Source organism: Lathamus discolor, chromosome 2, assembly GCF_037157495.1.
Source record: "Lathamus discolor isolate bLatDis1 chromosome 2, bLatDis1.hap1, whole genome shotgun sequence".
Taxonomy (NCBI): Eukaryota; Metazoa; Chordata; class Aves; order Psittaciformes; family Psittacidae; genus Lathamus; species Lathamus discolor.
This window is the reverse complement of record NC_088885.1, coordinates 122,761,376-122,776,092: the sequence shown is the minus strand read 5'-3', so window position 1 is coordinate 122,776,092 and position 14,717 is coordinate 122,761,376. Positions and strand designations below refer to the sequence as shown.

The window sequence follows — 14,717 nt, the reverse complement described above, 5'->3', positions numbered from 1 at the left end:
TCCTTTTTATGTTGAGGACACCAGAACTGCACACAATACTCCAGGTGAGGTCTCACGGGAGCAGAGCAGAGGGGCAGGATCACCTCCTTCGACCTGCTGGTCACGCTCCTTTTTAATGCAGCCCAGGATGCGGTTGGCTTTCTGGGCTGCGAGCGCACAGTAAAGCCAGCTCATGTTCATTTTCTCATCGACCAGCACCCCCAAGTCCTTCTTCTCAAGGCTGCTCTGAATCTTTTCTTTGCCCTTGTTGTGGTTGAACTTCATAAGGTTGGCATCAGCCCACCTCACAAGCGTGTCAAGGTCCCTTTGGATGGCATCCCTTCCCTCCAGTGTATCAAACAAACCGCACAGCTTGGTGTCATCGGCAAACTTGCTGAGGGCGCACTCAATCCCACTGTCCATGTCAGCGATGAAGATGTTAAACAAGACCAGTCCCAACACCCATCCCTGAGGGTCACCACTCGTTACTGGTCTCCAGCCGGACATCGATCCATTGACCACAACCTTTGTGTGCTGCCATCCAGCCAGTTCTTTATCCACCGAGTGGTCCATCCATCAAATTGATATCTCTCCAATTTAGAGAGGAGGATGTCATGTGGGACAGTGTCGAACGCGTTGCACTAGTCCAGGTAGATGACATCAACTGCTTTACCCTTATCCATCAATTCTGTAGCCCCATCATAGAAGGCCACCAAATTGGTCAGGCAGGATTTGCCCTTAGTGAAGCCATGCTGGCTGTCACCAAGCACCTTGTTGGTTTTCATGTGCCTTAGCATGCCTTCGAGGAGAATGTGCTTCAAGATTTTACCAGACACAGAGGTGAGACTGACTGGTCTGTAATTCCCGGGGTCTTCCATTTTCCCCTTCTTGAAAATGGGGGTTATATTTCCCTTTTTCCAGTCATCAGAAACTTCACCTGACTGCCATGATTTTTCAAATATGATGGCCAGTGGCTTAGCAACTTCATTTGCCAGCTCCTTCATGACCCGCGGATGGATTCCATCAGGTCCCATGGACTTGTGCGCGTTCAGATTTTGAAGATGGTCTTGAACCAGATCCTCTCCTACAGTGGGCCCAAGGTCTTCATTCTCACAGTCCCTGCGTCTACCTTCTAAGACCTGGGTGGTGCAGTCAGAGCCTTTGCCAGTGAAGACCGAGGCTAAGAAGTCATTCAGAACCTCAGCCTTCTCCAAATCCTGTGTAGCCAGTTCTCCCGAAAGCTTCCCCAGGGGGCCTATGTTGTCCCTAGTCTGTTTTTTGTTTGCTACGTACCTGTAGAATCCCTTCCTGTTATCCTTAACATCCCTGGCTAGGTTTAATTCTAACTGGGCCTTAGCCTTCCTAACCTGGTCCCTAGCTTCCCGGACAACATCCCTGTACTCTACCCAGGCCGCCTGTCCTTGCTTCCACCTTTGATAAGCCTCTTTTTTTCCTTGGAATTTTCCTCAGCAGCTCCTTATCCATCCAAGGAGGTCTCCTGGCCCTCCTGCTGCACTTCCTTCTAGTTGGGATGCAGCACTCCTGAGCTTGTAGCAGGTGATCCTTGAATATCAACCAAGAGTCTTGGGCCCCCCTGCCCTCCAGGGCTATATCCCATGGAACCTTACTAAGCAGGCTTCTGAAGAGGCCAAAGTCTGCTCTCTTGAAGTCCAGGGCAGTGAGCTTGCTGCACGCTCTTCTCACTGTCCTGGGGATCTCAAATTCGACCATCTCGTGATCGCTGCATCCAAGGCTGCCCTGGAGTACCACATTCTCAACAAGCCCTTCCCTGTTGGTGAGCATAAGGTCAAGCATGGCACCTCTCCTTGTCGGCTCCTCTATTACTTGCAGAAGGAAGTTGTCTTCCACACAATCGAGGAACCTCCTGGATTGCTTGTGCCGTGCAGTGCCATCGTTCCAACAGATGTCAGGGTGGTTGAAATCCCCCATGAGAACAAGGGCCTGCGAGCGTGAGGCTTTTCCTATCTGTCTGTAGAGTGCTTCATCCACAGGTTCTCCTTGATCAGGAGGTCTGTAACAGATCCCCACAGTGATGTCTCCCAGGGCTGTTCTCCCTTTAACCCTGACCCACAAACTCTCTGTTGACTGCTCACCTGCCCCCAGACAGAGTTCCATACTCTCCAGCCTATCCCTAACATAAAGGGCAACTCCCCCTCCCCGCCTGCCAGTCCTGTCCTTTCTAAAGAGCCTGTAACCTTCCATTCCAACACTCCAGTCATAGGAGCCATCCCACCATGTTTCTGTGATGCCTATTATATCATACCCCCATAGATGTGCACACTTCTCTAATTCCTCTTGTTTGTTCCCCATGCTACGGGCGTTTGTATAGAGGCATCTGAGACGAGCTCCAATTGAAGCCGGCTCGTTGGCTGGAGCAGCCAAAATATATGTACATTGTTCCGAGCATTTATGGACAATGTAGGAATTAATTTACAGTTGCTACTTTGATTTCACTGCATATGTGTGAACCAAGTAAAACTTTCTGGAGTTCATTTAATTCAGCAGGGCATTGTTGTTTCTTCTTACTTATGGTGTACTTATTTCTGATTTTTGTAAAATATATACTTCAGATACATTTTTAAGTCTTGGCTTAATCAGAAATAACAATGTCAGTAGAACATAATATACATTTGTGTTGTTATAACACTTGCATTTGTAGTTTTAGAAAGTTGAGAAAATTGGAAGAATAATTATTTTGGTGATGCTCTTGACGCTTAGAGATCCTACCATTGTGCGATCTGTAGAATCTCTTGTCAAAGACTCAAAATCTACCGTGATTTTCGTACTTACAGACAAAACTGATTTTAGCATTCTGCACAAGTTAGTTAACAGTAAGCTAATAGAGGCATGGTTTTTAATTGATTAATGCTTTATTTGGATGCAGTTGCAGTAAGCTGAAGTTGTTTATTGGCTGGCTGCATGGTGTGAGATATTGCTAAAAGTCAAAACTAATTGTTCAAATTGCTTAAAGCTCAAATAGTTAATTATGCAAATTTAAGTTGGCACCTAACAAACATTAAGTAATAATTCAATCAAAGCTTTTGGATGGCTGTTCATAAGATGTTTTCTGATCTAAGAATGGTTTTCTTATTGAACATTTCCTCTTTTTTAAATGAAAAACTAAAAAGTAAAAGAAGCTGTCAAAGAACCACTCAAGAAATTAAGGGAGAAGCAGGAATCCAAGAAGGAGAATAACAAAGATGAGGAAGAAAAAAAGAAAGCCAGGAAAGGAAAAGATGCTACTGATCGAAAGAACAAGAAAGCTGTTGATACGAATAAATTAAAGAAAGATTCTGACAAGGCTAAAAGAGACAGAGAAAAGGAAAAAAGCTTAGACAAAACTGTAAAATCCAAGGAGGCTACAAAAAAGTCTGCCAGTGAAAAGGATGGTACTAATCAGGTGGGAAAAGAGAAAGAAACAAAAAAGGTAGCTAAAAACCCATCCAAGGAAGACAAGAAAGAAAAGAACTAAACAGAGTATCAGTTCTGCTACTGAGGAACAGACCTGAAGAATGAGAAATTCAGCGTATTTTTGTGAATGTGGTAAATATGGCAATAAGAACATAGTATTTTCTGGAAATAAGTGTGAACAAAGGCTATATATAATAATATTTTTTTTAAAACTAGTAAGCATGTTCTTGCAGTGTGAACACAAAGCAAAAAATGTCTTCTGTGAATCTCAAATATGTACATATGTGAATATGCCTGCATAACAGTGTGTATTGAAAGCAATCGAATGTGAAATCAATGCAAATTACTTCAGACATACTCTGAATCTCTTGGGTTGTTTTGCTCTTTCATTGTTTCCTCATATTAACATGCTTTTTTCTTGATGTGGGAATGAAAATACAATGCTTTATATTTGTTTAAAGTTTAAAAGCAGCATTAAGAGGATTTTCTGGACACCTAAAATGGAAAGTAAGAGGCAAATAGATTTCTGTTTCATAAAAACAACCAGGAGGAGTATTAATGGAATGCATTGTCATAGGAACCTTGCAAATAAATGTAAATTATTCCCTGCTAAACTACTTTTCCCCTAAGTAGGCTGAGAAAACTATTTAATACACATTCAAACCACTTTAGTGTTGTGTTAATTTGAGACTTCAGTGTCTGCTCAACCAAAATGTTCCAATACTTTTCCTTATTGATCCTGTGACAATATGTTCTGCTTTCTTCTTTGATTTATTTATTTATTAGCTATCTTTAAGTCTGAAAACTTGATTCATTGGATTCATTGTCCCTGTTCAGTTAACTGTGTCCTGATTTTTCTGAGTTTCCTAAGCTTCTGGTAATGAACATTTCTAAAAATTAGGCCACCTATTTAACCATTGATGGATATTGTTGGATTCCAGTCACATTTTAAGTGATGCACTGCTTATTACTAGTGTATTCTGGCTGAACTTGATTAGAGAACACCTTACTTATTTTTGCAATTACTATTTTCTATAAACAACACTTTTCAAGTACATGATACTTCTGTAAGCAACCTCCTGTTTTAGTTTGCTCTTATAGTTCCTGTATTTTTAGCACAAAAGAATGATTTATGCAGCAGTCTCATTAAAATAGACAAAGTTACAAAACATTTCTGCAGAGATATTTTAGTATGTTGTTAAATCTGTACTTGCTTTCATGTTTATATGGGACAGCAGTATATTCTAATTTTACCAGACAAATAATATTGCTTGGTATATTGAACTACTGATTGCACAATAAAATTACACAAGATTCAGAATGAAATTTGTAATTAATATTGAAGTATTATTATTATTATTGTTGTATTGCAGTATCATTTTAAAGAAAACAAAACTAAGGAGTGAGATTGAGCATAAGTATGTATATGTGGGTGGTGGTATAAGATTAGGGTCCTGATGATTGCTTCTTTTCCTAGTTTTGCTTAAATTTTGTCTATAGCAGTTGGCAATACACTTACCTCAGACTTCCAATAAAGAACATACATGTCTGTGTAAGATGCTTTGATCCCTACAGGTATAATAAGTGGTAGGGTAAGATCTAATCTGTTGGGGATTTTTAGAGGAAATTTACAAAAAATAGTTTAAATGAAAGCTGTAGAAAATAGTACTGTAGATTAAGATTCTAGCTGTGGTATTTAACAGATTATATACTGAGCTATTTTCTAAGTATTTATATATGTGTGAAGGAGGAATTAAAAGATGTGTGTGTTATGAACATTATAATGCTTAGCAAAAACCGACAGAATGAAGATCTAATAAATGCACTTGCATAATGAGCATCCTTTATTATGTTTTAAAGATGATAGACGTGTTTATTAATCTTTGGTCTGATAAGTGCTAAGATAGATACTTAACAGAGGAGCACTCAAATCACACTTAAGTAACTGGGAGTGAATTTGGAATGAGTTGCCTTTCTGATTAACATATTATTGTATCTATGACCCAAAGTTTAGCTGGTCCTAAAAAAAGTTTTGTTGTGGGTTTTTGGTTTGTTGGGTTGTTTTTTTTTTTCCTTCCATTCCCTCTTAATTTTTGTTTCATTTTGTTTAAGCAGCACACCAGGCTGTATGGATAGCCACACAATAAAATGAGGTTTTTGCTCCAGACATCTGTTGTGCTGTTGTGTATCTCCATGAAATAGGACTGTCATTTAATTTAACATAGCAGGTTACCACATAAGCTCAAAGAATGCACTACACAAGTAAAAACTGAGTGCAACTTTGTTTTAATAAAAATATGAGACAGAATAGTATCTTGCAAAAAGTAAATGACTTAACATATTACATACTTGACAGGGTTGAATAAGAATTGTTGATAAACACATCATAGATGTGTATAAAAGCCTGAAAGCAAAGTTTAGAAATGTGCCAGCAAAACAAAAACAAAAATACTCTTTCTAGTCTCTTTCCTTTCACAACACTTTGGTTGGCTGTGAAATACTGAGTATCTTTTGAAATACTTTGAATCCATTTATTCATGAAGTAAAGCAAGTGGTTGTCTGGAATTGGAGATGCAGGTTGTCAGATGATATGAGGACTTATTTGAAGAGGAGTAAGGGAACTGTATTTTTGAAAACAAGTGGCAGTTTCTATGCTTAGAGATTCTAAAGTGTGAGGCAGTTTCTTATAACAGTAACTGAGTTTATCTCAATATGTGGTTAAAGATGATTGCAGAAGAAACTAACTTCTTACTCTTGTAGCTATTCATATTAATGCAGTAAAAGATTAATGCAAGTCTTCATAATATTTTTTAATGTTTCAGGGTCTTTTAATGGTGAAGAAAAAAACTGGCAAAAAAAAAGAGTCTAAACTTGGTGCTTTTTTTTCTAGCTTCTTACCTTGATTCCATAGTAGTGGACTCTTGATTACAGTACTTCTAGATACAGCCTAACTACTTATCTTCATGTAACTTGAATAATATAAAAAGGTGTAAGTGGAATTAATCCTGTTATTTCTGTTCCCATTATACAGAGCAGTAGAATAAATATATATTTTTCTCACAATGCATAGAATAATAAAATATCTCTAGTTTACATAAAGTCATTTTGAGGCATACTAGTCCTATTGATACAGAGATATGTTTGACTCTGGCATGACATGGCAGTTAAAAACAAAACCCAAACAAAAAAAAAAAACAAGCTTTACTGACTTGAAATATAGTACTTGTTCCACTTAAAGTTAGTTTTCCGAGACTGTTAGCAGTCAGGGGTGCTCATTATAGTGTAGCCTCTGCTTTCTTAAATACTATTTTACTACTGATTTCTGTGCACACAGGTCTTGAGAAACTACTTTGTTTGGGGCAGTGTGTGTGCTTAAGGTAGTTTTATCTTCATCTTTATCGACCTTGGAACTTAAATGTGAACCTTAGAAAAATGGCATAAAATTATAGGAGAATTCCATTTGGAAGGGATTTCAGGAGATCCTTATTCCAGCATACTGCTCAAAGTGTGGTCATCTCAGAGATATGACTAGGTTACAGTGGCTGTTATCTAGTGTCGCCCTTAAAACCTCCAAGAATGGGAATGTGCAAGGTTTCTGTGCTGCTTTTTCCACTGATTTGACTGTCCTCATGGAGTGGGTGGGTGTGAGTTTGGGTTTGTTTTATGTTTTTGTTTTCCTTATAATCAGTCTGAACCTCTGTTTAAGTCTTGCTTGAAACCTTCCTGAAGAATAGTTTAGGCTAATACCAATACATTCTTTCTTGAGGATGTATCTTAAAATGTGGTATAATCTTTCAAGGCTATAAATTACCTCTTACAAGGGTGTTGATTATTGTTGTTCCTGGTTCCTTTCTTTTCATTATGTTTTGATCTAGAAAGACCATGGTATAAATAGTAAGTATCTTAGTGGTAAAATGCCATCAGTCATATTTTTTCTGTAGTAATTTAGTTGTCAAAAGAAATTGGAGATTGAGATAACCTTATTTGACTTTCTGTCCAAAGAGAAAACAGTGAGAAAAACCTGTTGCCTATTTTTCTTCTGGATACTGAATTGGTGTTGAGAATAGCATAGTCATTTGTTCAGTTACTTTGATATAAAGGCATGTGCTTAAATTTCTGTGCCTCGTTATATGTTAGTCTTCAAAACTTATTTATTATCTGAATAATCTTTGAATATATCACTGTATATCAGGACAGCTGTGTAATTGAATACATTTTGGAGAGTTTTGGCATCAGTTAATTTAATTGAAACAGCTTTCTTAGTTTATAATTGAGTAAGATCAAAAAGAGCATGAAGTTAACTTTATAACTGAAAAATGCAGGCCTTAAAGAAACATCTGTCCCAGCACAGCCATTATCACCAGCATCTGAGGAGACCATCCAGCCTGCTGAGAAATCATATGTTGAATCAGGTAAGGCCTTTTGTAAACTGAATTAACTTGTTGTGTTATTTCTTTGAGTAGAAAAAGAACTCTTTAGTTGATTTTTATGTGTTGCTTATCCACTTCAGTTGATTTAATGGGAATCACTGTTGATAACTTTATATAAATCACTGACCATGAAAAGCTTGTAATTTAAATCTATAGAAGGCACTCTTGTCAGCTCTCGTGGTTATCACTGGAGCCATGTCCCATCAGAATAACTTTCTGTTGATGCACTGTTGTGGGTTTGATGTATATGCAACAGCAAATTCTCCACCTCAGAAAGTCCAAAACCAGCCAACCAAACATAAAACTAACAGTCAACTTCATAATATTCACTTTTCCACTAAAATCAGTAGTATGTCATAAATACAATAAATAGAAAAAAAATCATTTAAACATTTTAAAAGCCCCGTAGAATTAGTAAAATTCATTAAGTTTAAGAGGAATTCAAGAAAAAATACTTCTATATGTAAGATTTCATATATGTGATTGGCATTTTTGTGTTATTCAGATACTATGTATTTTCTCCTGTTCTTTGAAAAGGCTAATCCTACTTGATGTTTATGTTAGCCTAACACAACCCACAAATGTTGAACATATGGTCAATAAAATAGAATATAGATTTTGTTTTTAAAAGACTTGCATTACTTTGTTATAATTTATAAAATATGCAAAGTTAAAAATTTTCTTTCTTTCCAGCCTGTAACTTGGTACCATTTTGGGTCTTTATTTGAACAATGCAATTATTTGGTTTTGTGCTGTTGGGTTTCTCAAGTGTTAATTTCAGCACATTTATACGAAGGCAACACTTCATACAAATTCCTGTTGTGTCCTGGGCTGGTGTGTTAGCTGGTAATAATTTTTCCCTGAAATCAGCTTTTGATTTGTTCTGGTGTGACTTGATACTGTAATGTTAGTATGTATTTTACCTGTTTATGAAGCCAACAAAATCCTACTTCTGCAAGTGACATTTTGTTGGCTAATGTGACATCCTAGTGCTTCTGCCTAAGTTGTAGGAAAGTAATTGATGAAAATAATTACTTTGAAAATGAATTCTTGGTTTGAATAGTTACCTGAAGTTATCAATGTTACTGCCACTGAGAAAAATATATGTGCAGAGAATGCAGTGTAGATAAATTCTTCTGATTCATCTTCAGAATTAATTTAGTGTGATTAAGGCATCTCCCATACTGGAGAGTAAGCAAACCCAAATTGTTTTTGTTATTGTGCAAGTCGCAGAGGTTCACCAAGTCTGTCTCTGCAGAACTTTATGGAATGGAATAAGAACTTCATGGAGGCTACTGAAAGCTGCAAGCCTTGACCTAATGTTAGACTTTGCCTTTTGCACTTACCTTCAGTGTAATTTATAATCCTTTTAGAGCACAAGAATGCTGACGTAGAATTGGAAGAAGAAGTTCAGTCTGTTCTTCGTGAAGCTCTCCACTCCCAGCCTGGTAAGGCATTAATGCTTAGAAATCACTGAAGAATTTATAAATACTATTGTAGGCTAGACTGTAGAATCTCAGAGTCTGGTTTTGGTACGTGCTTTAAGTACTTATGCCTGCACTAAACATTCTAATCAGCTAATTTGTTATTTGCAAAAGAATACAGGAAGTTCAGTTACCAAATCCTAAAACTGTGGCCTCTTCCCCAGGGGGTAACAGTACCTTAAATCAGTCACTTGACAAAAACTTCAAAATACTAGGTCAAGTGCAAGAGTAGGTATGCAGAGATGGTTTTTACTGTGGGTAAAGAAGACACTGGCAGGTCAGTGCAGATACTTTGGGTTTATACTGCTGGAAGGTGCAAACAAGTAATCTGTCCTCATCCCCTTTGGAAACCAGTTGAAAAACGTGAAGGGTGTGCTGAAGACTGAGTGTTTGCTGGTGATAGAATTTACCAGGGTATGTATTCTCTAACAATTTGTATGATTGATTAGGAGAGAGACATGAAGATGTAGATGAAAGTGTAAATGACCAAGTGAAGGAAGAAATACATGGAGAAACACTTGAAGCTGCTGCAACAGATGACTTGCTCACAGAATTAGAGAATGAACTGCCAGAAGCATATGAGACACCAGATTCAGTTCAGAAAGGTACCCGAATAGCTAAATACAATGAAAATTAAATTCTGTCAACAATAAGGACAAATGGAAATGTCTCACTAAAAATTTGATTAATAATGTCTCTAATTGCAGTAGAGACTTAACAAATGTCAACCACAGCAAGTATTATTTAGAAAAATATTTTTAAAATCAAAATGGGATATTTTACTGCCTTGAGTTTTAGAATCCAGATAACTATATGTTGTTGTTTAATTACTGCTATACTGGCTTTCAACCAACCGAATTCTCTTCCCAGTAAGAGAGACTTCTTTAATATCTGTATGGAGTCTGCTTCAGGACCTCCTAATTTATCAAACTAATTTTTATGAGTTTATTAGCCCAGCCATTTATAGACACTTAGTCTCATTCTACTTCTGTCATGGTTTAAACGACTGTAATGTAGCGCTCTAAGAGAATGTTATGCATGAACTATATTGTAAGTCCTGCTGAGAACATAACATTTTATAGGAAGGTGCTCATATCCTGCTGCTGTGGGGCACTGACAGGATGATACAAATTGTATGTAATCAAAATATTAAACAGGAATCGTATGATCTAAATCCAACTTGGGAAAAAATGTTTCTGAATGCTTTTTTAGATGTACTACTACAAATTTTATATATATCTTAATACCTTTTTTTTTTGAAAAATTCATGTCATTGATCATCTAAGAGTTTTGATTGCTAGAAATACACTGGAATTTCTTCTTTGCAACTGAAGTAATTAATTTCAGTTTGTGTCTATTATATGTCCTTGTTTATGTATCTCTTTTATTTGTCCACAGTGCAAGTTAAAATAGGGGAATTGAGGAGAAATTGAAATTCCAATTATTTTAAATCTTCAAAATTACTGGTAGGAAGGCAGAGTGAATGTTCTGCTTCCTTTACATTTCTACAGAAATTTCTGTGGAGAGTCATTTTTTGAGCAAATGTGTGTAGTTTATATGTGTATATATATTCTCAGTATCTTAGAATTATAGAATAGTTAGACTTGGAAGGGACCTTAAAGATCATCTAGTTCCAAACCTCTAATATATATATAAGAATAAAATATCTCAATTTATATACCTATCTTGCCGACATTAGAAATTTTCTTAAAATGTCTGCTTAGATATTTAACTATACTTACATAATCTTATATAATATTCTGTTAAAGGATTTGCAGTATCATATATTGATTTAAAAATTGTAAATTTTGTAAATCCATGTTTCTTTCTTAGATGCTGATCTTTTGGAAGATGACCTTGGAGCAGTGGAGCCTGAACCATACGAAGCACCAGGTATAATTTTGGTTTTCCAAGCTTGGCAATATTGGCTTTCAGCCTAAATGTAGCAAATTATATGAGAGAGCAAAATCGAAAAGGTTAGACTGGTTTAGGAATAGATAATGTTATTCTTTTTCCTCCAAATTACTATTCTTGATTGTCTTTGATATTTTCACATTGAATGAGATGACTGTAGCATATTTGCTATTGCAAATAGTTCTTAAAAAGAATGATGACAGTTATGGAAACTGTCTTCATTGGTGCAAAAACTTCATTTTACTTTTCTTTGTGTTCCAGGCTGTTGTGTATAATTGGGATGTGGATAGGCAAGAGATCTGTGGTTGTACAGTCTAAGAAAGTGAGAATGAGATTTATTGCTTATATTACTATCTTCATACAGCCTACAATGCTAAGGGCATTCTAGCCTGTTCTTTTTGCCATTAGAAACTTCTCATATGAATCCTGTCACCTTTCAAAAGCATCCAGTTTGTAACCTTTCCTTCAGGACCTTTCCTTTCGTCATTACCAATTCAACTGTCAGAGAGTGAGTCAGCACCAAGGACTTCATTCTGAACTAGCCTTGCACTGTCTTTCTGCACACCTTAATTAATCTTTAAAGCTTTTTGGAATTTTGCCTGGACTAATACAGTTAGTTTATTCATCATTGCTTTGTGCTCGATATTGCATACAGTGGTATTAGTGTTTCCCATTATAAAGAAACATAAGGTGGATATTACAGTTGCCCTGCTACCTGACAAGTGTTTTCTTCTGGATGTTAATAATTCTTGTTTATGGTACAGGCAGCCTCTTCCATTTACATTAGACATTGATTTCTGTTTGCTATAGGCTTCTTATCTTTGGCTCTATGTTAGTTCTGGACTTTACAGTCCTGTTTGATGCCAAATAAGACAAAAATAATTTTCTTAGATGCATCTAAAACTACTTATGGTCTTTGTGGGAGACTGCTGCTTTCCAGTTACCAATTTAGAATCCAAACTGAGATGGCTCCAAGTGAAAGAATAGTTACTTTACCTTCAGTACCATGCATTGTCAGATGCATCATACTGAGCATATTAATAACATGGCAAAGAATTGTAGTCACAGAGGAAAATAATCCACATATTTAACTAGGCAACAACAACAACAACAAAAAGGTAAATTGCTCTAGATGTGTGGTACAAGAAGTGAACGTACATATTTCTCAAGGTCTGATTTCTGGCTTTTGTCTTCTGTAGATCATCACCAATAGGTCCTCCTGGACATCAGCGAAGAAGCTCCTTTAGAACTTTAGAGGATAGGGGAAGATTCCTTTTTATTTATTCTTCTTGAAATAATTATTAAAAAATTGCGGGAGGCTAATGGTTCTCGTGGATCTGGTTTTCATACAGAGAGTACAACAGATGACTAGAAGAGAGAGTGGCCCAGCACCTTCCATTAGACTGCCATGTGTCAAGTTGCAAGTGTTTGTAAGGTTTTGTCAGTTTTCAGCTAAGGAGCTACATTTAACTGTTGACAGACACATTATGGATGCAAGTTAAAATAATTGATTTTATTTTAACAATACTTTTTTTCATATTTAATTTACAGTTTCATATGAATATAATACGGATGTGGAAAATACATTAAGTGATTCAGAAGCTCCAGGTTTGTAAATTTTTATGGCTTCAGGTGACAATGTAATGACTTATGCTTATATTTTTAAACATGCTTTGAAGTAATATGTCATATTGACTGTTTCATCACAGTTTTATTTTCAATTTTTGTTAGTTTCAAAGAACCCTGATTTTTTTCTACTATGTTTCCATTACATTTGTGAGCTCACCACTCTGCAAGTCCAATCCAGAAATACATAAATATCTTGTTCTGTCAGGAATCTTCCCGTCTAATCAATGAATTATCAAAGACCTACTTGTAAATACAGATATCATGGGCCTTATTATACTGTGTGACTTACAGTGTAGCTTCTTGAAGGTGTTTTACAATCCAGCTGTCACTTTCAAGTAAACCACTGTAATATTAACTCAGTACATGTAGTTCTGTTATTCTTGAGCTAAATATGTGATCTTTAAAACTTATCTTGTGGTTTTTAGTTGTTGCATGAAAATTTGATTGGAATATGAAATATTAAATATTTTTATTTAAGGTCACTCTGATTTAATGCTAGAAGATGCTGTGGAACATTATGCAGGTACACTCCAAAGTCTTATTTCTTTTTATTGAAGTTTCATTGAATATGATCCCCAAACCCAGAGAAACAAAAAAACAAACCAAAATTAAAAAAGAACAAACACACACACACAAAAAAAAAAAAAAAAAGGCAAAAAAAAAAAAAAAAAACAAAAAACCCCACACAAATCCAAAACAAAAAACCACAAAAAATATCAAAAAAAACCCTAAAACCCCAAACAAAAAAAAAACCAAACAAACAAAACTCCTGGAGCTCGTAGATAGCATGAGTTCTGTAGTGAGTTACTACATCTGTATTTCTGTTTCCATTCTGAAAAAATATGAAGACCTACATGAATACTACTGTAATGTCATCCAAATGGGCAGAATTGTATTTTGAGGGTTCGATTTCCAGTTTGTAATTTAAATTGCATAGAAATATTTCTGTGGGTAAAAAATAATTTGAATTGGTAAAAGTTGGCATGATAAGTGTCTGGAAAAGGTAGTATCTGAAGAAAAAAAAAGTTTGTAAAAAAAAAAAAAAGTGAGTCATAACAGGAGGATTCTAAAATTGTAGAAGTTTTCTGTATATAGATACAATCTTAGAGTATTTCCATTCTGGATGATAGGTAATTTGTAGATGAGTTCATGAACTGCGTAAGAAAAGCCTGCTCATAGTGTTTTCTTTTTTAAGTCTGTCTCATGATGCCAGAAAATGATTCTGTTCTTCCTACAAGATCTTTTAGAAATCTTCACCTTTGTTGAACTCTTAATAACTTTAATACAGTATAAAATGCTGTAGTTTTGATTATCATATTTGTTCTGAATAAACCGTAGACTATTATTTGTGTGTGTTTAAGGTCTTAAAATTCAATGAATTTTTACATTGATTTGGGGGGGGGGGGGTTGTTTTTTCTTTTTTTCTTTAAACAGAAGATAGAGTGCATGGCAATTATAATGAAGATCATGGTAAGACAACTGCTATATTTAGTGAAAAGATAGTATCAAGTCTTTCATTAATATGAAAGTGAAATTATGTTGTCTTAAAATTTTCTATGCTGTCACATTACTTTGCAAGTTTTAAGTTAAGGTTTTAGGGTTTTTTACGTTCAAATCCCCCGTGTATGTAAACAATTTATAGCACTAAATCAAGTGTAGAGTATGTGTATAGGTTATATTACCATTTTGGTCCTCTTTTAACATACATAGACATGTCAAGTCTTCAACATAGAATGGTAGTAGTCTTATTTTCTATGATTATCTAACCTAAGCAAATGACAGAGATTCTTAACTTCAAAATATTTCAGGCAGAAAACCTTCAGATTTATTCTTTGCCATCAGGAAGGAA

The 14,717-nt window shown here is 35.8% G+C and overlaps 1 protein-coding gene across 1 annotated transcript in view; it reads left to right on the top strand.

Annotated features, from left to right (window-relative positions):
• The window catches only part of ASPH (aspartate beta-hydroxylase), a 124,963-nt gene that overhangs the window by 43,016 nt on the left and 67,230 nt on the right, over positions 1-14,717 (top strand). The window contains exons 4-10 of the mRNA XM_065668344.1: positions 7,734-7,823; positions 9,215-9,289; positions 9,775-9,930; positions 11,159-11,218; positions 12,791-12,847; positions 13,347-13,391; positions 14,303-14,338. Of these exons, the coding sequence (XP_065524416.1) occupies positions 7,734-7,823; positions 9,215-9,289; positions 9,775-9,930; positions 11,159-11,218; positions 12,791-12,847; positions 13,347-13,391; positions 14,303-14,338 (519 nt within the window). The remainder of the gene's footprint in view (positions 1-7,733; positions 7,824-9,214; positions 9,290-9,774; positions 9,931-11,158; positions 11,219-12,790; positions 12,848-13,346; positions 13,392-14,302; positions 14,339-14,717) is intronic.